General features: G+C 40.5%; 3 protein-coding genes across 7 annotated transcripts in view; all 3 read left to right on the top strand.

Annotated features, from left to right (window-relative positions):
• Positions 1–45: 45 nt before the first annotated feature.
• Positions 46–6,437, top strand: LOC146662492 (uncharacterized). 4 transcript variants are annotated; one of them, XR_014913371.1, is made up of 6 exons: positions 46–2,146; positions 2,335–2,398; positions 2,542–4,420; positions 4,806–4,984; positions 5,206–5,287; positions 5,816–6,437. XR_014913371.1 is itself a non-coding variant. In XM_085419154.1 (6 exons), the coding sequence occupies exons 3-6, from the start codon at positions 4,373–4,375 to the stop codon at positions 5,929–5,931; spliced, it is 387 nt and encodes a 128-aa protein (XP_085275280.1). In that variant the 5' UTR covers positions 1,994–2,146; positions 2,335–2,398; positions 2,542–4,372; the 3' UTR covers positions 5,932–6,437. The 4 variants fall into 4 exon arrangements, 1 of the variants encoding a protein (XP_085275280.1); XR_014913370.1 differs by having other exon boundaries at positions 64–2,146; positions 2,575–4,420; positions 4,844–4,984; XR_014913369.1 differs by having other exon boundaries at positions 64–2,146; positions 2,570–4,420; positions 4,844–4,984.
• A 4,010-nt stretch (positions 6,438–10,447) lies between these two features.
• On the top strand, positions 10,448–23,433 carry LOC146662491 (integrin beta-1-like). Its single transcript, XM_085417893.1, has 10 exons — positions 10,448–10,456; positions 10,555–10,635; positions 11,980–12,202; positions 13,501–13,671; positions 20,006–20,130; positions 20,292–20,497; positions 20,595–20,836; positions 20,919–22,154; positions 22,530–22,696; positions 22,980–23,433. The coding sequence occupies exons 1-8, from the start codon at positions 10,448–10,450 to the stop codon at positions 21,125–21,127; spliced, it is 1,266 nt and encodes a 421-aa protein (XP_085274019.1). The 3' UTR covers positions 21,128–22,154; positions 22,530–22,696; positions 22,980–23,433.
• Positions 23,434–24,611: 1,178 nt separating this feature from the next.
• The window catches only part of LOC146662490 (enhancer of polycomb homolog 1-like), a 41,257-nt gene continuing 40,516 nt past the window's right edge, over positions 24,612–25,352 (top strand). For both annotated transcript variants that reach the window (XM_085419153.1, XM_085419152.1), the window contains exon 1: positions 24,612–24,922. The gene's annotated coding sequence lies outside the window, so the exon portion shown is untranslated. The remainder of the gene's footprint in view (positions 24,923–25,352) is intronic.

Below are 25,352 nucleotides of genomic sequence, written 5' to 3'. Positions count from 1 at the left end.
TGTTTCTGACAATTGTAAGAGTTGTAAGTGTAAGAGAGCGCAATAAAAAGACAGCACAAGAGAGACGAGACAGTTTGTATATTAAAGTTTAATATTCAAGTCCATGGTTGTAAAAAAAAAAAAAATCTAGATTATTTTCAAAACCACTGATGCACATATACACATTAGCCACAACACTCAAACCACTAACTAGTGAAGCAAAACACATTAATCATTTCAGTGTGAAATCCTTTGATTTGACACGCACACCCTGCCAAAACAATGGCAACCAGTGGGCTCCCTGGCGCACCCCAATGGCAGTGGTTTCTTGTAACAGAATAAAACACAATTTGTTCATATTATTCACATGGTCAAAAATGTCATAACACTGTTAGCTTTTTTAAATATCTTTAACAAAATGCTAAGATGTTCCATGCTATGCTCTCAATCCCTTCTCGTGGCCTTCGGCTGACAAATACTACAAGCTGTTTAGTATCAGCTTGAACTATCTTGGCCAAACACCAGTCAGGCAAAATTAACTTCAAGGTCACATCATTTTTGCTCTTGATAATGAAACTTTAGAGATGGCCGTGGGATGCAGCTGGAATCTTTAGAAAGTGCTAATAAATGGACCTTAAGGTTGCCACTGAAATACAAGTTCAACTTGGAAAAACCACCCAGCTCCATTCTCACCAATACAGCAAAGAAGATGCTTTACCAAGCTGTAAAAATGTACACTATTTGGAAGAGGTCTGTGTATTATTTCTTCAGCAGGGAGCACAGACACTTAACACTCGCCTCTCAAAGGCTGCCCATACTCAGTGACCCGAGATCAATGTCCCTTTGGGCAGAACAGAAGAGCTGCCGGTTGGAAGTAAAAGGGAAAAAAACACAGAGAACAGCATACAAGTAGGATGGTGGTGGGCAAAGAAAATCTCCTTAAAAGACCTGAGCCAACACTGCGTGGTCTTCTTTCTCTGTCCTTTGATGCCTTTTCTATATTTTGCTTTAAAATGAGTCAGTAACTTTTTGCTCTTAGAACCATATCGCTTCATATATTATGAGAAAACTTCATTTTCTTTGCCTTTTTTTCCCCTGAACTGTTTGCAAAGTTTGACAGCACGCTTGAGAATGAGCTGATTTGTTATGGATTTCTGTTTCAAACTCTGCAAATAAAATTCCATTCACGGGCTGATAAAGAAATTTGAATTGAATTAAACCAAATCGAAGTCAGCAATAGTGGAAAGTGGTCTTTTTGTTTAATCCTTTATCTTTAAGACGGGAAAGCAAACTAACTGTCACGTCTTTGTATTGGCCAGCTCATTTTTGCACACTGACTAATTCCATTGTTTTTGCTGTTATAGTAGGTTTAGAGTGGGCAGTGAGAGCCGCTTGATCTCGAGGAAATTTCTATACATATTTACTGCTGTCTTTAATAGAGCTCTGCAGAAAATCTCCCTATTATTTTAGCTTGTGATGCTATGTGATCAGTCAGCTATTGCTGCGCGAGATAAAACCATACTATTATTCATTATTCCCACCAGTTGCATGCAAATAAAGCTACCGTTATCGTTCACATAGCTTATTTTTTGACTTCTCTACCTTGCAAATTCAACATATTGGATTTGAGGTTTAAAATATCTCCTCTTGCAAGTGGAGGAAAGTCCTGAGCCTTTGTATTTTGAGCAAGAACTGTGTCCTCAAAACTCATTTAGCTTGTGTGCTGCTGGGTCAATATCTTTTGGGGCTTTAGTCGCATGCTATGGTCAGCAAGGCCAAACAATCGAGAAAGCAGAGCTCTGCAAAGATTGTAAGAGATAGCGTGTGCTCTCTAACACCGGCCCAGTGCTATATGAGGACAAGTATGACAAGTAAGTGTCTTTTTCTTTTCTTCAGCTTTTCTCAGCAGAAAGCTGGGGAATTATTCTCTTTATCTTTGGCCTTACTTGAAGAGATCATTTGCTGCTCACGACCCTGAAACATAAGCCAGTTGATCCACTTGTGGCTGCTACAGGAAAGAGGATAACAGAGGGAGGGAGAGGTGGCAAAGTCCCACAGCTCGTGTTTTGCACAGGATGTGTATAAAGAAACCATCTGGTCCCACCCCCAGAGGGAAGGCACCCCTACTCTCCTTCACGTTTGTCTACACACAGTAGAATCAGTCAAGGTAAGTGCCTTTTATTTCTATTGTATAAACCAAACACCCACAGGTCAAATTCATAGTCTTTTGTAAGCTGCTCAGTGCAGAGATTATTTTCCTTAAACAGCAATTACAACTCCACTCTGCCTTAATGATTTGAGAGGAAAGAATGGTCAACATTTTAGCCAGTAAATTACTTTTTTTTTCTCTTCCAGATGAGCATCCTATTTGCTGTTGTCCTGTTATTGTACTGCAGATGCAAAGCCACAGGAACACAAGGTGGGTCAATACTTTTCTCATTGAGGATGCAATGAAAGTAAACTGTCTCATTATTCTTGCCGCTCAGAAATTCTCATTTAGATTGTAGCCCGGATCCCACCAGTTGTTTGCCAGTCAAAATTTGCTCTTGTCATCTGCTGCAGGCTGAGCCGCTCTCTCTTTTATATGCAGCGCAGCTCCAGACGCGATGGGACAGCAGGTGGACGTGCGTTCACTTCTGTGGGGCAATTTTTATTCTTTTCTCCTTTTTTTTGCAGTGTGTCACAATGATAAAAGCAAATGGGTTTGAATCAAATTTTAGGAAATACACTTATGTTAGTTGCCTTCACAGAAAGATATCCAGGATTTCTCTCGTCTGTGTAATCACTACTCATTCGCAGACAGTTGTGAGAGGATGGACTCCCCTCTAGTGTGTCTGAATGCTAAATATGAAGCTGCAGCAAACAGTCAGGTACATTAGCTCAGCGGTCCAACCGGTTTATGTCCGACAGTATTTTCAGGGGTCGTCCTTTAAAGTGTCGCGGCTAAATACAACAAAATAAAACCAGTACCACTACCAAAAAAAAGAAGATTTATTCATAACACATGGGAAAAGACCCAGGGAAACCTAGTTAACGATAAAAACAATAACAAAATAACGATAAAAACCAATAAAAAACATACATTTCACACCTGAGCCTCCACTCTCGCAGTCCGGTACCAAAAGACTCATGGACCGGTGGTTGGGGACCGCTGCATTAGCTCACTACGGATGAGGGAACCAATCGGCTAGTTAGCCGATTTATCCTTTGGGGGCAACAGTATTTTTTGTTTGGCTCATAAACTCTACTAGCCACCAGTATTCCCACCATGTGAAGTCCAACTGTTTCCAAATAGTTGTGGCTCTAAATAAAAAAGTAACCCTAAAGCATACCTTCCTTTATCTCTTTTTTTTTTTTTCACTTTCATAATTAAGACCACACACTCAACAGGAAAATACTCAGAGGTCATTTTCCTTTTCCTTTCTGCAACCAAATGTATCTGCCCTGCTGGCCATTGCCAAAAATGCAGGTTATAGTTTAAAGTTTTTAGTTTATTTATTTATATAGCACATTTAATTACAACAGGAGCGTTGACCAAAGTGCTGTACAAGAATACAACATACCTAATAAAATAACTTATAGTATTGATAGCAAACACCAAATATGAATTAACAAATAACTCTCATGCTGTATTAATATGGAACTCCAAAGTGTTCAAAATTAAATAAATAAATAGGTCAAGATGAAATAAATAACTATGTGAATAAATAAGACACAGATATGTAATGTGAGAATGATATTGTGAAATAATGGAACACATTTTGAAAACAATGCTCATTATTGTGAAACATATTACATTCTGCTATATATATTTTCTTATTATTGTGAAATATTATTTCATGGTCATTATTTTTCACAATAACAGAGATTATTCCTGAGGCATTTTATTTATTTCCAGCCGTTTATATTCCAAAATGACCTTTTTTCAAAGTCAGTCTTTATTTCAAAATCCCGTTTTTCCCGATGGTCTATTTATTTCATAATGCGACTTTTCAGCAGAATGACTTTGTCTGTCAATCAAGAAAGACAGGGCGGAGCCAGTTGTGTGATTGGTTGCTCCTTTACTCAGACATAAGTAATAGCACATGAATTGTCGATTTAGGTTTAATGGTGCAATGCATCTCCTATGCAGCTGGCGGCAGTATGCAGCTCAAAATAAACTTAAGGCACCGACAAATGCAAAACACTGGGCGCGAATAACGTTACAGGTGTATCAATTCTTGTGAAGGGCATGGCTGCAGGAAACAAGTCCGTTTCTGAGTTACTCAGAGAACTTGCTAACCGCTTAGATTGAACGTCTTCACCTCAGTCTGCGTATTGCAGCAGTGTACTGGAGATGAAGTGGTCCCTGGTCCAAGTTCTCATCACAACCGCACAGTGTTAACGTTAGCAAATGCTAACGCTATCACAGCTAGCTCCACTCCACGAAACGCTGTTCAGGGTAAGTAACGATATGTTATTATTGCTTGGTTAGTCTGTCTGTCTGGCAAAAATGAGCTTTTTAATCAGTTTAGTCACAGATTTTTTTTAATACTGTTTTTTATCATAGCAAAGAATTCTATAAATTAGGTAAGAGAAAATAATTGTCTTCTGGGTTAATGTCTGTATTACTATTTACATTGTTGTAGGTAATAGTTATTCATGACTGTTTTAAAGTGGCTTATCTTCTGTGCTAATATGGAAGACAAGTAATCTATGTGAAAGAAAAGAAAGCAATTTTAGTTCAACGTAGTGATTTTGTAAGTGGGTATAATTTGAAAATGCTTTTACTAGTACAGTGGATGTTCTTTAAATATTTAACATTTAAAGTGTGTGTCACTTTACAGACTCCAACTTCAGTTTTGGTTTGGTCTCACCGTTGTAGGTCATAACACAAACAAGTCGTCAAGTCAAGCAGCTGAGGAAAGGGCTTAAGGAAACCATGGTATGGCCGCTTCTGACAGAAAGATCAGACATCATTCCTCCTTTCTTACCAAGGGAATCAGAGACTGCTCCCTGTTGTGAGGTAAGGTCAGGTCACATCTTTTAACATCTGAATAGTAAAGCTATTTGGTTAATTTATGAAGGATGAACATTAATTGTTGACACAAAACACCAATATACTGTTTTGTATGCGTGGGTTAGTTGAACAGCTGGGTTACATTTAATAAAAATACACCTAATGTTGCTGATGCTCTTAAGACTACAAGATAAGTAAAGCTATAAAATGACTGTGGCCTGCCACAGAAGATGAAGATGAGGAAGAAGAGGAATGCTCTCGAGGATAAATGCAGAGTGGCAGGTTACCTTCGGTCCTTCATTGAAAATGGTAAGTCTGCTGCGATAGGTATTTTGCCATTGGTTTTCTCTGATTATACTTTGGTAAATTACATACAGTCCAGTGATCTTGGGTCATTAACAAAGTACACTATAGTAGAGCTGGGCGATATGAGATTTTTTCATATCACGATATTTATTTTTATTTATTTTTTTATAAAAAGGACAAGAGCGGTGAGGTCTATCGCAATAGTTTAATTTTTCTATTGAGAAAAAGTTATTTCGCAATACATATCGTTATATCGCCCAGCTCTACGCTATAGTATAATTTTGTTTTGTTATTTGCTCCATGCAATACATAAGAGTGGTGGCATTATCAGTTGCACTAGAATTGTATGTAGACTACTTTTAGCTTTGTTAACATAAAAATATCTATAAAAGCTACAACAGCAATTTGAGTGGGGCAAAAATGTCTGGTGCCCTGTATGTAAGTGGTCATCTTTTATGGTATTTCTCCATAAAAGATTCAAAATAATGAATATAGGATGTCATTATAGTTTAAAACAATCTTCTGTTGCAGCATCTTGTGCACAACAAAAAGCCCTCATCAAGTTTTGGACAGGATGGGAAGTCTTGCCAAGAAATGACTGTGGAAGTGGTCAACAGCAATCTTCCAAAGTCTTCCACCGGTTTTGAAGTACTACGTCTTCCTGCACACTACTGTACCTATGAGTCATTTCTAATGGACATTCAGGTGTGTCTCAACTCTACTGACTCAGGTTTTGGTCTGGTTTACGATTGATTCCATAACCACATGGTAAAATTAGACCATTTCTTCTTTCTTGCATCACATTACTGTACTCGGTGTTCAAAGAAACGGACAATCTAGTGAGTTCTAGTTCTTTTTAATACACTTGACAGTGAAAAATACAGAGTACAGGTGTGCATTTATGGCTTTTTTAATATAAACTGATGAAGAGTTCAGATATCAAAATCAGTTGTTCACTGTACATTATAAATTACACAATATGTTTTGTTTATACTCGCTACTGATACAAAAAAAATTTCTAGAAAAAATTATTTGAATTAAGATGTTACACTACTCTACTGTGTTCATTGTATTAAATCTGCTCAGAGTTGACATGTACTGTATATCCAACCAAGAAATGAATATCATTAAAGTGACAGCTGTATAAAACAAATCCTGTTTTATAGCCACTCACTGTTTTGTTGAAAATGAAATTGGTTATGCTGTTTTGAGTCAGTATTAGCTACAAAGCTGTAGAAATTAAAAAAAAAAAAAAAAAAAATCCTCCTGACATAGAAACTGATTAAATGTAATAATGTCTTTCTACAAGTGATTTTGAAGTATTGGTAGCACAGCAGGGTCTTGTTCATTCAGTGCATCTGGGAGCTGAATCTCAGGAATGGTGATCTCATTTGATGGGCAGCGATTATGTTGTCCTGTCCAGTCCACACCATAATCCTCATCAACCTGAAAGAGCATGCACATGTTTTAAATCTAAACTGAAGAGGTGTTTCCTGCAGCTGTTCCTAGATGGACTTATTGAGTCTGCCAGGGCCTATGTGAGTTGCTTAGGCATTGGCTACCAACTAATTATTCATTCACCCATTCTAGGTCAGGATTGGTTCTCTTCAGGTATAACAAATTTAACTTTGTTTAAAGTATTGCCATCTATACCTGACAGGTGGGATAAAAGAGAATGGCTTGGGAGGCGCACAGCAAATCTCAAAGTTTTCCAATTAATGCTGAAAGAACCAAGGATGTAAATGTATTCTTGTTTTAGCTTTACCGAAGACACCAGAGAAAGTATATCTATAATGCTGCTGAAATAGACAAAACCATTTCAATAAACTCGCTATTTAACATCAACCTTGTTATGCGTTATCAGAGAACAATCAACTGCAAACAGCAATGAAACATTCAACTATGTACTATTTAAAGCACTAATGACCCTGTTGTCTAACAAGATGTGATAAGTAAGTAGACTGTGGAAAGCTGGTGGGTCTACTCTCTGTGTAAAAGGTTCCTACAGGCTCCACTGACCCCAGTCTCCGAGTTAACACACTAACAGCTAACACTGCTAAACGTGTCTCAACGCCGAGATGGCGCCGATAGCTTTAGCCGTAGCTGCCCCACTTAGTTTAGACAGTAACAAAAAAAAGTAAGCGATAATAATTCATTGTCAAACGTCATAATTAAGGTCAACACCTAAACAATGCTGTGTACAGAATCACACAGGTGCTCAATTACAGCATAAACTTACCTTAGACCATCCTCCGTCATTTTCCTCCTAATTGTGCTCGGAGACACAGAAAATGTATCGGCAATTACCCCGACGGTTATCCCGGACAGCACTAAAGTCCTGAGTGCTGCACCGGGATTTCTAGACGTGGACGGCCAACATTTGAAGACTGTTCTTCCTCGGCGTATTCCAAACGAACACGGTGCTGAATTGATCTTAAACCTTTGACAATGCTGTCATCGATGCGAACATCTTGAAGAGCAATTATCATCCCAAGCATTTCAGAAACATCTAAACGACTCAAAACAGTATCTACAGGTAAATGATCCCTCTCTATCTGATTTGCTTAAATGAGCAGAACTGGCTGAAGCTCACACCAGTCCGCCATCCTCCGTGACTTTTGACCTAGCACGCTGTTGCTAGCTGCAGTAGCCGTCCGCGGAGCCGGTATCCAGGAAAACTAGTCGATGGTAAACGATAAGCCAATAGGTGCAAAGGTCCAGCCCACTTACATTGATTGACAGACAAAGTCATTCTGCTGAAAAGTCGCATTATGAAATAAATAGACCATCGGGAAAAACGGGATTTTGAAATAAAGACTGACTTTGAAAAAAGGTCATTTTGGACTAAAAACGGCTGGAAATAAATAAAATGCCTCAGGAATAATCTCTGTTATTGTGAAAAATAATGACCATGAAATAATATTTCACAATAATAAGTAAATTTATATAGCAGAATGCAATATATTTCACAATAATGAGCATTTTTTTCAAAATGTGTTCCATTATTTCACAATATCATTCTCACATTACATATCTGTGTCTTATTTATTCACATAGTTATTTATTTCATCTTGACCTATTTATTTATTTAATTTTGAACACTTTGGAGTTCCATATATTAAAAGCCAGTAAACAAAAATGTGTTTTAAGATAAGATTTAAAAAGATTGACAGTAGGAGCCTGTCTGATGTATGGGGGTAAATTATTCCACAGCTTATCAGAATCATCAGAATCAGAATACTTTATTGATCCCTGGGGGAAATTATTTTTTGTTACAGTGCTCCATTTTAAACCAACATTAAGACAAGACAGACAATACGCTAACTAAGAATAGTACAATATATACATATATATACATACATACATACATAAGTCACTTATAAATAAATATTTGGAAAAGAAACATGTGTAGTTGTAGCAGCAAACAGTGTGTTAAGTGGATGCGTTGTACAGGGAGATGGCCACAGGCAGGAAAGATTTCCTGTGTCGTTCAGTGGTGCTTTTCGGTAATCTCAGTCTCTCACTGAACGAGCTCCTGTGACTGACCAACATGTCATGGAGTGGGTGGGAGGTGTTATCCAACATTGTCTTTATCTTGGACAGCATCCGCCTCTCCGACACCACCTTGAGGGAGTCCAGCTCCATCCCCACAACATTGCTGGCCTTACGGATCAGTTTATTAAGTCTGTTGGCATCTGCGACCCTCAGCCTGCTCCCCCAGCATGCAACAGCATAGAGGATCGCACTGGCCACCACAGACTCATAGAAAATCCTCAGCATTTTCTGGCAGATGTTGAAGGACCTCAGTCGCCTCAAAAAATAGAGACGACTCTGGCCCTTCCTGTAAAGTGCTGTGGTGTTTTTAGCCCAGTCCAGTTTATTGTCAATGTGTACTCCAAGGTATTTATAGTCCTCCACAATGTCAACACTGACCCCCTGGATTGAAACAGGGGTCAAGTGTTTCCTGGTCTTCCTGAAGTCCACGATCAGTTCCTTGGTCTTTGCCACGTTGAGCTGCAGATGATTCTGCTCACACCACGTGACAAAGGAGTCGACCACAGCCCGGTACTCTGTCTCATCATCCCTGCTGATGCATCCAACCACCGCAGAGTCATCAGAAAACTTCTGAAGATGGCAGGTCTCTGTGCAGTGGCTGAAGTCTGTGGTGTAGAGGGTAATGTCGTAGTGCTACGACTGCAAATGCTCGATCGCCTCTATGAACCAGCCTCGACCTTGGTACGGCTAAAAGCAAAAGATCACTTGATCTAAGAGATCTGAGGGGGGTATAAGTCTGCAAGAGGTCAGACAAATATCCGGGAGCCAGGTTTATGGCACTTTTCTGACCCTAAAGCTTGCGTCCATCTTTTATTTACCATCTATACTTGAACATATAAGCAGGGTATCCAGTTAAAAAAAACATATGTGTGCTTCAAAACTTCCTGTTCTGTCCACCAGCCATTGTTTCCATCTATCCACCCATTTCATTATGCATATCAAATTCAGGGCTGCAGGGGAGTTTGAATTTTTTTTTAAATTGCATTCTGACTTGTTTGTTTGTTTGGGGGGTTTATTTCAGTTCCATTTCAGTTAGTTTCCAGAGTGGATTTTCTTGTTTTAGTTTAGTTTTTATTGGTTTCGGTGTTAGTTTTTCAACTTTTGAATTATTATTACATGGTGGGAATATGTCAGTGGCATGACATCCTGTATCCACACAACAAAATGTTCTCAGGTGTGACTGATCAACAGAAAGTGCTACAAAACACCTGTTTGCTAGACTACAGTTATCTGCGTATTCATAAGCAGATATCAGTTTATAGAGATTCAGTTAGCTTAAACAGTTAAGATACCTCTGTAGTTTTAAAAAAAATAATCTATTTATGGACTACAATTTAGGAGGTATTGATGCATACAGATTTTTAGTGTGACTAAACTGATGACAAACAGCCAGCAGTGTGATTCTGATCATATATTGACTTGAAATGTAATTCACAAAGCCTGCATTTTTAACATGGGTCAAGTACAAACTATAGAATGTTTTTTAAGTTGTAAGAAAAGCGTTGCTAGGTGACTGACAAGGAAAAATGTGCATTGACAATTTGTGATTTTGTGCTATGAGAAACAGAGAGAGGAAAAATCTGATCGGCTAATCCCTTGACTTCCAAAATGTATCCAGTACAGAGCATAAAAATCTAAGTTTGCTTTTCTTCTGCGTACGGTGCATTCACATGATGGAATATTGGAGCCTCTTGCTAGTTTCTGTTCTCTTGCAGACCATTCACATCACAAATGTGAAAGTCAAGGGGTCAGGAGCTGTGGAGAGTGCCTGGCAGCAGGGCCACATTGTGCCTGGTGTACTTAGGAGGTGAATGGCCTCGGAAATACGCTGTGACTTCTGTTTTGGCGGGTTCACTGTTAACTGAACACCAAGTATATTTTTGGTCCACAAAAAGTTTTTCAGTACTCCAGATCTGTTCCTTTAACAGAGAGATGCTTAGTGGATATAGAAATCTCCAATTTATTTGAGTGGAGACCTTGAAAAGTTAGCAGTGGATGGGTTAAGTCCTAGTTTGCATTTTGTATTAAGATTGAATGCTATTACTGATTAATCCTAATAAAATTAAGTAATTACATATTTAATAACTTAAATTACAGTACTGTGTAAAAGTCTCAAGCCACACCTTATATCTTCATATGCTGCTTGGGAAATAGGTGCAAAATATAGAAGGCAAAAACAGAGTCTGTGCAATCTAAGGAACTTGAAGGTGAATATTTTTTTTAAAAATGGCTTCACGACAGCCACCCTTCAACTGAGAACATTTCTGATCAAGATTAAACTCAAGCGCCTCTCACAGGTGCTATGTCAGGTATTTGCTGCACTTTTTCCTATTTCGGAAGAACACAACTTTCATATAATCTTCATTTTGCTATAGCTATAGCGATAGCTGATGAAGCTATGGCTTTTTTAGGCCTGCCACTTCTTCTGTCCTCTATTTGTCCAGTTCTCCAGTTTCTTTGATTTTTTATGGGCAGACTGCACACGATGCCAAAATATCGCATCTTTTCAGCTCATAGAATCAGCTTGTTGGTTCAAAAGTACTATTTTATGTCTATTAAATTGTGTTATCTCTTCCTATCTCTCTTTCTCTCAGTGTTTAATGGTTTAACAACTAAAAAAGATCCCTCTAAAAATGGTCAGATACAAGGACTGAACTGAAAATGAGTGAAAAAGGAGCCACTGTCCAAAGGAAAACTTAGCAAGACCTTCAGAAAGTCTGAAAAATTATAGCTCAAGACGCCTTTTAAAAAAAACTGCATGAATGTCTGACTCCTTGGAAGCAAAAATATAAACTATTCGAGGGTGGTTCAAAACTTTTGCACAGTACTGTATATTTAGTACATCATATGTTGTCGTGTGCATGTTGTGTTGTATCAAACAGTGATGTAAGCGTGTGTTTTATAACAACAGTAAACCCTGTAAGCAAATTTTGAATATGGAACATCATATGTGTTCCATTTTAATGATGTTGTTGAAAGATGACGGGCTTTGTTTTTTGAGTTAAAAGAAACACACAGAGACACACACACACACATTCACATCCTTTCTGTACTGCTTCCATTAACTGCAGCACTGACTTTGCCCTTTTTGCAGTCAGTGTTGATGTAAGGCGTTGAACTTAACTTAAACCTGTGTAAAGAATTTTCTAGAAGTGGGTCAGCACATATGGGAGCGCTGCGACACAGCTGGAGCCCTGCTAAAGAGGGGCTGTCCTTTTGATCACCTGGAGGACCCTAGAGGTTCCACTGTCCTTCTGAAAAACCGGAAGATCACCTTTCATCCTAAAGAACAAAGACATAAACGCTTGCACAGAGTAGTGACCCAGCTCCAGCCTCAGACTGTCCTGCTGCACCTCAGACCAGGTGGGTATAAATTACCAGTATAATTAATGCATTTTTAATTACATTAGTAATGTCACTTATTAGCTTTAGCAAACTGCACATAAAAGAGGGATGTAGCCAATGTCATTAGTTTGTGTAATGCAATTTTTTAAGCACTTAGCCTTAATCGTGATAACATCACGGGAAGGAAAGGACACTACATGTATTGTATCATGGTGACAATGCAAAGTCAAGTGAATAAGGCCCGAGCCACACAGCCCTAAAGACCAGTCTGCAGCCAATTTGCAACCACTGGTTGCTGGGGTGGCAGCAAGGTTGTGCGGTGATTAGGACTGTTGTTCTCTCTGAATACTCCAGCTTCCTGCCACAGTCCAAAGACATTTGATTAGATTAACTAGTAATTCTAAATTGCCCATAGGTGTTAATGTGAGTGTCTTTATGTGTTAGCCCTGCCTCTCACCCTCTTGCGCTATGGTAGCTGGGTTAGGCTCCAGCCTGGTAGCAGAGAGGATAAGCGGAAATAATGGATGGTGGATCAGAGTGGATTGATATTTGCTAGGGAAAAATGTGTATTGGCCAAAAAATTGCAATTGCTTGAGTCACTAGCAGATTACTAGTTTGCTTACTTGTCTAAAAATACTTTTTATAAGCAGTACTGAAACTCTGAACAGTGAGACATAAAATGCATTGCTTTTAAAGTTCCACCTGGTGAAATGTGTTGGCTTCAGCACTGACGCATAAGTTGCATTTTGAAACTGAACTCTCTCCATTTCTAGTCTGTGTTACTCCTTCTCAAGTTTTTAATATCACTCAGCTAGCAATTAACAAGTGTTTGAAGACAAGTCAAGGTGTTCCATGTAGACATAACGGATGACTGTGGCAATCTGCTAGTGACCAAAGTAGTCTGGAGATTTTTGGTGCAGCTCTCTCCTTGTGACTGATTTCACCTAATGACAGCTTTCCTTCAAGCTTTCCTGTTCATCTTATGAAACTAAAGCCATCGTAAGTCAGTCAAAATAAAAAAAAATACCTTTAGAAGCAATGACCAAATCAGGTTTACAGGGTTTTGTGCACAACCTTGGCTGAGTAATGAGGAGACCAAAAACACCCAGCGACACCCACACACAAAAGAAACCATGAACCACAAAATCTTTTTGTATCAACTGCATAAAATATCAAATGTAAAAGTAGAAACCTTCCACAAATATCAGAATCAGCCTGAAACAGTGTGTGATGTGTGCACACTTCCAAATAGTACCGAGCTACTTTTATAGCTGTGGTGTGTTTTGCAGTAGAATTTCCACATTTCGCATCTATAGGAGAACCCCAGAGCTTTGAGGTGAAGTTCAAACAGGTGAAGGACTACCTCATAGACCTGTACTACCTGATGGATCTGTCTTTTTCCATGGAGGATGACCTGATGAATGTTAAAAAGTTGGGGGCTGACCTCATGAAAGAAATGAAGAATATCACCAGTGACTTCAGATTGGGTCTGTTTGCCTCAGTTTCCTTATCATATGAAATTTAGGTCAATGCAATTTTCTTATAACTTTTTATATCTGTATATTCATTTTTTTTTTTTTTTGAATACCCTTGTGCCCCATTTACATAGTTATACACCTGGGAGCTGCCCAGTATAATCATAATCTTACTACTGACCACTGAGCAGCACTGCTGGAGTGATTGGGAATTAGGTGCTTTGCTCAAGGACAACTGGTAGCTTTTGGGAGACAGGAAACCATTAGTTATCTTACTTCCCCCCCACCCCCACCCCAACCTTTTTTTTTTTCATTCACTTCTCACAGCACACAGTACTTCTTATTTTCCTTTGTTCCTTTCCACTTCCACTTCCAAAAGGTTTTGTTGCATTTGTGGGAAAGACAGTGATTCTATACATCAACACTGCAAAGGACATGCTCCGAAATCCCTGTAAAAGGACTTAGCCCTGGCCCTGCACCCCTCCCTTCACCTACCACAACATCCTAAGCCTCACCACCAACGGAAGCCTCTTCACAGAGCTGGTAGGGGGGCAACGGATCTCCAGTAACCTGGATTCACCAGAGGTTGGGTTGAATGACCTGATGCAGGCCACCATGTGTGAGGTAATGTGAGAAAGCCCAGCAGGGAGCTCGACTGCAATACAGATATTGTTGCTTTTGTTTGAGTGGGCGTTATGTGGAGGAAGTGGAAAGACTGCAGACAATAGATGAAAGGGCTATTACAGAATACTAAGCTTCCTTTGGGAAACTGCATCGCTCAGTTTTGGGTGTATCTTAGACTCACAAGCTCTTAAACATGAAAATTTGATTTCTATAATTGAATTTCACAGGTTTTTGATCTAAGCCCTAAACTTGAAGGCACAAAATATTACTCATTCACAGTTATTTGATTACATAGAAAAGCAGGAAGGTCATTCTTTTCTAGAAGTCTGTCAGAAACACTTAGGTCGTGGTCGCTGTGTTCAATTTTCTGCCAATCGGTAATTTATTGACTAAATGTTCTTCACTTGCAGCGGCAGATTGGCTGGAGAAACGTGACCCGTCTGCTGGTGTTCTCCACGGATGCTGTTTTCCACGTTGCTGGAGATGGAAAATTATCCTGCATTGTGCTTCCAAATGATGGGAAGTGTCACTTGCTACAAATATATACATTTTTTAGAAGAACTTTAATTTTTTTTTTTTACTAAAGAAAAAAAGTTCAAGCTTAAATGGTGTTTTCATTATAGGTCTATTATAGTTGGACTTACACTGAAATGGGCCAAACATTGAAAATCATTGCAGAATTAATGTTTTATTTAATGGTTTTAGGATTCCTAGTTCAAACCTGTCAGCTGTATGGGACTTGCATGTTCTCCCTGTGCATGCATTGGGTCCCTCCAGGTATTCCAGCTTCCTCTCACAGTCCAGAGACATGCATGTCAGGTTAATTGGTGATTCTAAATTGGCCATAGGGCTGAGTGACTGTCTGTCTCCCTGTATTAGTCCTGTTACAGACTCACCCATTATCAGTTGGGATAGGCTCTAGCCCCCTGTTAAAAAAAACCACGGATGCATAAATCAACAATATGTCTATGTTACTTCAGTGTGCTACAGCAGACCATGGATAATATTTTTTAGCCCATGAAAAACACAAGCACTCTCATGGTGTGATCTGTTAGATGTGTAGTGCTACAGTAAAAGTGTGTTCTCCTCTGTCACTGGACTCTATAGACAGGTACACCAATCCAAATTACTGAATTCAGGTGTTCCAATACCTTCGATGGCCTCTGGTGGAAAGGCGATTATATGTTGTAGTATTTCAGGAGTTGGGCTCAGTCCCTTAGATCTAAATAAAGGAACTTTTAATGTGTCAACATAACAAGACATTTAGGACTGTTTCATGCTCCCAACTTTTTGGGAACAGTTTGGTGAGGGCGCCTTCGTGCTCCCACATGATCGCGTACCAGTGCACAAAGCTAGGTCCATAAAGACATAGATAAGTGAGCGGGTGTGAAAGAACGTGACTGGCCTGCATAGAGTCCTGACCTCAACCTTATAAAACACCTTTTAGATGAATTAGACCAGAGACTGCAAACCAGGTCTGGGAAGATGGTTAAACATTCCCATAAACACACTTGTAAACCTTGTGGAAAGCCTTACCAGAAGAGCCGAAGCTGTTATATCTCCGATGGGTAATCCATATTAAACCCTGTGGATTAAGAATGGGATGTTTAGCACCTCGAGGTGACTGCTGTTGTGATTTGGCGCTTTATAAATAAAATTGAATTGGACTGAATGTTACAGAGGCAGACAAGCAGATACTTTTGAGATTATAGATAGAGAGAGAGAGAGAGAGAGAGAGAGAGAGAGAGATAGTGCTACTTCTGCTACTTCTAGCAAACATAGCATTTCAGAGCAATGCAAATTACTTTTAGATCCATTTTCACTAAAAAGGCTTTTATAGACCCAAAATATACACCAGCAACAAAAGACAAATATTTTTCATGAATTAATAAAGACCTTGCAAGAACTAAAAGGAGTGTAAATATCAGATTTCTATCCTTTTATTGCTCTGCAACACAGTTTAATAGGGTAATAATGCTGCTCGTTGTCTACTGGGATTGTCTGTCAGTTTCTTTTCAAACTCATCTCACTTGTTGAGAAAACGGATTAATCCTGCCTTGTGAAATCCCACGGTTATACTCACAGGTAAAAACCGAAGCTTTACCTTGCCAGAATGAGCCATCACAGAGGTATATGTGTTTTCACTTACTTTCATGCATGCTTGGGTGACTGTGGGCCCAAGGAGCATACAGTGTTTATCCTATGGACCAGATATTGCAACGCGTGCTAAATTGATTCCCGTCTGCAGTGAAATAGAGGTCCAGGCAGCTGCAGAGAAAGTCAAAGACAGTGATTTAAAGGTCAGAATCAACAGCACAGTTCCCTGGGTAGAGAAGATGCTGACAGGCACACCCTGATGGGAAACAGCTGGAGTGTTTGTGGAGTAATTCAAACCAAAGCTTTCATCTCTTAATCTCACCCGGGTTGTGTATAGAAGGCTGGGTGGGTGTGTGCTGTGCAGGTGCTCAAAGAGCATGCACGCCTGGATGTGTGCTTGTGAGTGTAATTCTTTATACGCGTGTATTAAACATCCATATAGGTGTCTCGTTAGGTTCATGAGACTGTTAGTGTCCTGACCTCATTCCAGTCCAGACACTTGACAGGTGGAGTGAATATGGATGCATTATTAATCTATTTCTGTCTGAATGCATGGCCACCCAAGGCTGAAAATGGATGTGCAAGATACGGGCGTCACTCCTCTTTGAATGGGACTTATTTATCTATTTGGAGGGAATGGAAAGTCTGTTACGGTGAGTGAATGAAATGAGCAATAGAAAGAGTTGTTAGATGGGAGGGAAAGAGGGAGGACAGCAATAGAAGGAAGAGGTAGAGCATGCTTAACTACTTATTACACATATATATTCTGGCCTGACTGTTATGCATTGCAATTTGCATCTGCCCTGATTCCACTGTGACAGGACCATCCTTCGGTGGCTCAGATTGCTGAAACACTGAGACAGAAGAACGTCCAGATCATCTTTGCTGTCACTGAAAAAGTCGCACCCTTGTATAAGGTATAGCAGGGCCTATCTGCAATAATTTATCATTTATTTGCTTGTGTTTATTTTGATGCTTTGCCGTTTGAGTTTTTATCTAAAGCTGACTGTAGACTGTAGCCCATATAAAAGATGGAAGTATCCACCATGACATCACCCAATGATTAATGGACTACATTTCGGAAGCCTCGAGTGTGGCATTTCTTCTGTCTACATGTTGTTTTATTGGACCCAGAAATTATCATATTTGCATTGATTAGCTAATGCTAGCTAGCTTGGATAACACTCCATGACAGTTTTCAAAGGATATTCTGCAGTCACATGAAAAACTAAATGACTCAATAGGTTTTGTAGCTTGTAGGAACAATACCTTTAGCAACAATAACCTGAAGCAATGATTTTCTGTACGACTTTATCAGTCTTTCACATTGTTTTGGAGGAATATTAGCCCACTGTTCTTCATAGCTTTTTCATTGAGGTTTGTTGGCATTTCTTTATGCACAGCTCTCTTAAGGTCTGACTTCAGCATAACAATGTGGTTGAGGTTTGGACTTTAACCGGACCATTAAAACACCTTGATTATTTTCTTTTTCAATCATTCTGTTGTAAATTTGCTGCTCTGCTGCAATGACCCCAATGACCCATGACCTGCTGCCATGATCCCAGTTTCAGTCCAGCTTTAGCTGTCAGACAGATGGCCTCATAATTGACTCCAGGATACTTTGGTATACCAAGGAGTTAATGGTTGCTTTAATGATTGCCAGGTGCCCTGGTCCTGTGGCTGTAAAACAAGCTCAAATTATCATCCCTCCACCACCCTTCTGATAGTTGATATGAGGTGTTTGTGCTGAAGTTTCATGTTTGATTATCTCCAAACATGACAGTGTGCATTATGGCCAAATATTTCCACTTCTTTTCATCCATCCAAAGGACATTTTTCCAGAAGTTTTGTGTTTTGTTCAGAAGCAACATGGCAACTTAAGCCAAGCTGCCATGTTGTTTTCTAAAGAGAAGAGGAAATCCCCTCCAAACAAGTCATTTTTGGAGGCTTGTAGAGTCTAAAATGTAGCTCTTGAGGGGTTTTTCTGAGCATTGAAATGTCTGACCACGGGGTGAACTTGCTAGGATGCCCACTCCTGGAAAGACTGATAACTGTCTTGAATGTTTTGAATGCCTTGACGTTAGATAACATACTCTTTTACCATGCATAACTTTAAATCTTACTCAGTTTAGTTTGATTTGTATAGCTGTATTAAACGGGAAAACCAACTATTGTACTATTTTACTATTTATTTCTACTATTTGCTGTAAAAATGTTTACGTTTTAAGCTTCCCTGTTCCCTTCGATGCCAACTGAGTAAAATTATGTAGCAGTTTCTGGAAAATCTATAATTTTTTAACCACTTGCATTGCACTTTTGCCAAAAACCTTCACCACATTGCATTTTCACTGGTTACCTTTTATATTAAAGACCTAAAAATACAACAACAAAAAAACAATGTGCATTATTGTAGAACTGTTTTCCACTGTGCATTTGGTGCTCCAGTAAATATTAACTGCAACTCTCAGTTGCTAAAGTAAACCAAACTACTCAAGTGCATTATAATGAAGATAGATGAGACTCATTGCAAGGGTTTCACTATCAGTTCTCTATTTTCTGCACATGGAGTGCTGGTGCCTAATCAAGGACCAATACCACCTATTTCCACTTAAAAGCAAAAAGCTATGAAAAACTTTACTGATGATTTGCCTGCAAATGGACCCTAACCTTAAGAACACAGTCAACATCTATAACACACAGGAATGAGTTGTTCTACATTGCCAGTTCACTGTTGTTCTGAATCTTTATGCTATATGTTGGTAAATCCAGAATTAAAGTTAATCTTTACCTTGATCCATCAGAGGGGGTTATTTTCACCATAACTATGCAAGCCCCTGTGCTCTGACACTACGTTCCACAGCCCTTAAGTAAGTCATCTGCTTGGCAGCCATCCTTGTTATAGCTCCAGGCACGCCTCCTGTCTAAATGAAAGGTTCCACATCTTTAATTTAATTGCATAGCTGGTTCATTCAAAACCAGTCAAAGAATTGACTTTTTCTATAAATTAATGAATAACTAAAGCCATCCTTCCACACACAGTTTATGTGATACACATTTGAATTAGCTGTAGTTCAGTCCAGAGATTTGACATGTTTGTATCTGTCAGAGCACTTGAACAAATGCCATGATCATTCCCATTATGAATACAGTAAGTCATGAAAAATGCATACTTGCCTGCTTCTCTGTTATAACTATCGTGAACCTCTGGCATGCATCAGTGCAACAACACGACAGGCTCATATGTTAGTTTAGCTCGTGGAAGGGCAAAGGTTGTACGCCACCGTCTTTACTTATCAACTCTTATAATCTCTCTGAAACATTTGGTTCGTTTTTTGCTTGTCCAGCTGGAAGACTTTGAATAAACGCATAAGCATTAATTTGACATTAAAGATGCCGTTGGGAAGAAGATACTTCTTCGGGAAGAAGCATCTTCCCAAAATGTGAGCTCAGAATGCTGTCCAACAACTCCCACAACATCCTGCAGATAATTGTTGAAGCATATAGTGTAAGTGAACCACAAACTCCCTTCCTACAGAGGTCATTAGCCTCATGTGTATAGCTTGCTGACACCACCTCATCTTTGAGAGGTTAACTGCTTTACTGGCTATAGGCACTGACCTCTGAGGTTGTTATGGAGCACAGCAAGTTTCAACCGGGCTAGCACATCTCCTATACTCCCACTGTAAGGACCACAGGCCGAGGCATGGAGAACAGGGGAGGAGATGCTCCAACATCTCTGTAGATGACGAGGTGAGTAGCTGCATGTAGCCGCGGCTCTGTGTGTGGTAAATTGTGTGAGTGATTCTGTTAGCATGCGGCCATCCTCGGTTGAAGCGATGGTAATGCTGATTATGATTACCTCATTAGTGGAGGATTATAATGGTGCTCAAGGAATTCTCACCCCCCTCTAGGTGAGCTTTAATGTAAGCATCACAGCACCTCTGTGTGTGGCTGCTTCACAAAGACCATGCCGCTTTATTATTAAGCCCCAAGGCTATAGTGAAGAGGTTGAGGTCCTGCTGAGCCCCATATGTGAGTGTTCATGTCAAAAGGACAGGGTCCCACACAGTCCTTCATGTAGCCATGGCAACAGGACTTTGGAGTGTGGCGCATGCAGGTAGGTGAAGTGGCTTGACGGCATCAATTTGGCTAACAAGTTTAATTCCAGGTTATTAAGGGGGGGAAACAGGCTGATGTGTGTTCCTGTGTTGCAGGTGTAAAGCAGGGAGAGCCGGGACATTTTCTGAATGTGAGCAAGAGGAGTCGGGCACAGCAGTTGACTCACACCTTTGTCGCCGTGATAATGCATCTGAAGTGTGCAGTGGGCACAGAAAGTGCATTTGCGGGAGGTGTGTTTGTCAAAAGAGCAGCAAAAAGCCCAGCCATGTGTACTATGGGGAGCTGTGTGAGTGCAGTGATTTCAGCTGTGATCAGTACCGAGGACTACAATGTGGAGGTATAGTAGCAGGAACACATCTACAAAAAAATAACAGGAGGCCAGTATGTCTTTTTTAAAATTGTTTGTTCTACTGTCCCAGGGCGCGGCAGGTGTGTGTGGGGGGAGTGTTTATGTTCCCCAGCATTCAGGGGCCGAGCTTACGAGTGTCTGTCTCAGGATGGACAGATTTGTGGAGGCAGCCACTGCGGCACCTGCATTTGCCATGACAAGCGCTTCCAGGGCCCGACCTGTGAGCTTTGCCCTTCTTGTCCCAGCATCTGTAACTTGCACCACTACTACAACCTTTAAAGTTCAGGGCACAATTAAGAAAACATGAAAATGAAAGATTCTGCCACACTCTTTTTTAAAACCTGACATTTTCATAATCATGAATATGTCGAGTAACGTTAGTCACTTGCTACTTTCCAAGGTTGCTGCCTTTGCAATACAAGAAATGAAGTGCATGTCGGTTTGTATGCAGCCTACTACTACACCATAAAAAGTAAGAAGCTTGTTAATTTTCCTCTGAGTGACTGCTCTGGCCAAACTAAAAGCTACCTCTTCTGTTCCTGAGCTCCACCACCGCCATCATTCTCCTCCTCAATGTGCCACCAGTGCTGTGGAGCTGCTGTGCTTAGTTAGTTTGCAGGCATCCTTAATCAAATTTGAAGTAGAGCTCCTCACAGCTGACAGACACTTATTATCACCCAGGCACAGTTTCCTTTTCCCTTGTTGTTCTTTTCCCTTTCACCCACAAATGTAAAATGTTGCAAACTCCTTCACCTCACTGGCTAAGATCCACATGCACACTGACTAATATACTAATAAACAACTACATACAAAAAAGCAGCGGACAAACAGAAAGAAATGCATTATTAATCTGTTATGCTTGGTTCTGTGGCAATAAAAGGAATGGGTAACACTACCGGTAACTTAACTGTAATGGATTGCTTATATTAAAAGTGACTAAATAAATGATTGCTTGAACTGCATAACTAACAGAGTTCTCTGAAGAGTTACCCCCTACATTGAGAGCACGTTGGGGGTGCTTTAATTGCCTTTATAACTAAACACATTTTCACTTTTGATTATGGTTCTTTTCACAGAGAATGTGTATCATGCAGGGCCTTCTCAGTGGGCTTGAGTCCAAATGAGTGCAAGATGAAGTGTGCCCACCTGAACCTCGCCTTGGTAGGTCAGACTGGTGTCTTAGTAACAGTGGCTTTCTCCCCAGGCCTTTGCAGGTGAATGGAAGTGGACTCAGAAGGCTGTATAGTGCATTTTTGGGTGAGGACCCTAGGAAGAGAAAAGTCTTTCTATATAGCTTGCAAACGAGGTAAGCAGAGCCAAATGCTCAATTTTTTTATGACTACACCAGTATATCAACATTAGATGAAGAAATTCTGTCAGTTGTAGCAGCTCCAGGGAATTGTTTTATGCAAAAACACATTTTATTATAGTAATAAGGGAAAGGCAGGGCACCAACAGAGATATAGATTAAACCTCTTTAATGCGCCTTATTGGCTGATGGTGGCATAAATGCAAATCACGTCTGTAGAATTCTTTAGGACTTTGTATTCTGCAGTCTGCCCTTTGTAAGTTGGTTAATGATGCCACAGTGAGATTGTACAAGCACATTAATTTTATCTGAAATTCACAAACACGCAGTCTATGGCTGCTAAAGCGCTGTGGCTTCTTCTTGTCTTTCAAGAGTGCCCACCGGGGCCGAATGTGATCCTGATTACCACAGTGCTTTCAGGCTCTGTTGTGGTGCTGGGTGTGGCTTTGTTGCTGCTATGGAAACTACTCACCAGCATCCATGACCACAGGGAGTTTGCCCGCTTTCAGAGAGCGCTGGAGCAGAGACGCTGGAACAGGGTGAGCCCCTGCCCAAACAAATCCTTCAGTCTGTCACAGACTGCACAATAAATGCAGGAGTTTGTCTAGGGAACACCAGTACAGAGACCTATCAACAGTTAACACAATAAAGTGGGGTAAATTCAATACCAAGGCAATAGGAAATTCAGCAATAGCAAACAGAAATGTGTGACTACATTAAAAGTAAAACATTCATTCACCTACACCTCCAGTCAATCAATAGGAAAGTAAATCAAATACCGAATAACAGTCATGTCGTGACACTTGTTTTGTTGTGTTGCAGAAGGACAACACCATCTACAAAAGGGCCATCATGACAGTTGTCAACTGGAAATATAAAGAGAACTGATAGCAGCCGTGGAAGGAGATCAACTTTTCAATCAGGATCCCCGTCGTGAAGCACAATGAAACAACATCCTTCCCCCTGAACTGTTGTCAACAGATGGGACCAACTTGTCTGTGTGGGTTGGTGGGTTGGGGTGGGGGGGCTGAGGGTGAGGTGGATGTTGACGCTGATGTCTAACTTACTCACCTTTGATCTCAAACACGCAACCTTGGACTGCATGTCTTCAATCCTTCACTGCATGCACGGCACGCACACATATTCAAAGAGCATCTCCCTTCCATCATAAGCTGCTTCTTATATACAAGCTTGCTGTCCGTGGGATATATGCAAAGTTATGCCCTCACATTTTGAAATTCCACAAAGGCTAATTACATATAGCTGAATATTTTGTTGGGGCATGCATATGTGTTTGGGGGGGGGGGGGGTTCCCATTTATGCTGATGGCTGGCTCAGCTGTGTAACTCGGGGCTCAGGAGGCGAGAGATTGTGAGGTGAGCATCCTGCATTCTGCGTTGCAATTCCAGCAGAAGCACAGGTCTTTGCGCAGGTCTCCACTGCCCTCTAGATGAGAGGAAAAGAAAGTGTCACTACGCAGGAAAAGATGGAAGGTGCTTCGAGTCACTGTAGCTATAGAAGATGACATTTTTGACACCAGTGCAAAATCCTGACTCTTGGGATTTTTTTTTTTTTTTGTACTCCAGCATACCTGTGCATTTGTTAAACAGATATAGAGACAGATATGCTGCACAACTTTAAATGTGCAGCTAGTGTATGTGCCAACCACTTAACCGGTGCACTGGGCTGAATCGTGTAAACGCAGAGAAACAATGGGATGTTCAGATCTAAATGGATATTAGGGTTTTTTTTCCACTGCCTACAGATGGCTGCTGATGACCTTGCTGGGAGAGTTGAGCAAAGCAATATTCATCAAAGTGATGCCTCCCCTCCACTCCCAGAGTCACTGGGCAGGCGTGCATGCAGCTTTAACAGCTAGTGGGGGTAGTGGGAGGTGGGAAGCGGCGGCGGCAGCAGCAGCAGTGGTGGTGGTGTTGAAGCAGCACAGAAAATGACTCCATATGCTTCCACTATACTATGCAGCATTCTCTTTGGACGGTGTCTGATCATGAAAAATGTGCAGTGCAGATACCAGAGCATCAGAAAAGGAAGGAAAAAGGAAGCAGGAGCAGCCCTGCCCTGCGACAAAACTAGTGGAGGGGCAGAGGGCGGTGGAGGGAGGTGACCAGCCCAGGAGACAGTTATGTAACAAATACTGCAGCTATGTTATGAAAAAAAATGTATCTGATTATTTGCTGTTCAGTAAGTGGCTCTAATAAGTTTTGCCCTTTGACTCCGTCTGTGTTTAAAAGCCTATTTAAATCCTATTATTTGCACACTACCGTAATAAATTCGCATTAATGCATGACAACATTTTTCCTATTATTATTATTATTGTTACTTATGTTGTTGTTATTCGTGGGTGGGCGGGGTTACTAGTGAGCTCATCCTCCCCGAGTTCTCCACAGGTGATTGGTGGCTTTTACCGTCCAATCACAATCCGCCTGTAAAGTGGTTTGGTGGTCACTTTGGATCGTTTTTGGGTTGTTTTTTTTTGGATCGAAGTAACCTGAGCTAACTAACCAAGTTTTTCGTCAGCGACAGGACAGCTCCTCCTTTACCCTTGCTTTGGCTTCCAATGACCTCTCTTTTTGCATCAACGGCATTTGCATATACATAAAAAGAAACTGAATATCCTTCTTTTTTTTTTTTCTCTCTGAGGCGTCCTAGAAGGGAGCTAACAAGCGTTAGCATTAGGCTAGCATGACAGCCAGAAGAACAACTGCCACCATCCTCCTCCTCCCCTGTGGGTTTGCTGGCACCGGGTAAGTTGCGAGTCAAGCTCAAGCTTGTTTTCCCCGTGTTGTGTCCTTGGGAAGCGAAAGTTGTGGCTTTAAAGTCACTTGCGAGCTCAAATGAAACTGTTGGTGGCTGTCCGCAAACTGTTAGCTGGCTAGTAAATGGCGCAGGGTCAGGGTAACTGGGCTAAGCTAGCGTTAAGCTAGCATCTCTATCGCTCTTCTTTGTGCAAGCAGCTGTGTCTGGTCTTGAGAACTGAACGAATTAAAAAGCCTTCGAAAACTCATTTTTGGGGGGGTCGAAGCGGTGCCCAATTGCTTGTCATTTGCTAAAACGATACCTTACAGCTTTTTTGCTGTCGTGTCCTGTTCTGTTTACCCATCTGTTCCACCATATATGGCTTACTCTACTGTGTACTCTATTGCAGGAGCAAAACTTGCTGTGTGTGCTTCAAAA

Source organism: Rhamphochromis longiceps, linkage group LG9 (assembly GCF_057381845.1).
Source record: "Rhamphochromis longiceps isolate RC_006_pf linkage group LG9, R_longiceps_female_GT1.1, whole genome shotgun sequence".
Taxonomy (NCBI): Eukaryota; Metazoa; Chordata; class Actinopteri; order Cichliformes; family Cichlidae; genus Rhamphochromis; species Rhamphochromis longiceps.
The sequence above is the reverse complement of the archived record's forward strand: the minus strand, read 5'-3'. Positions and strand labels throughout refer to the sequence as shown.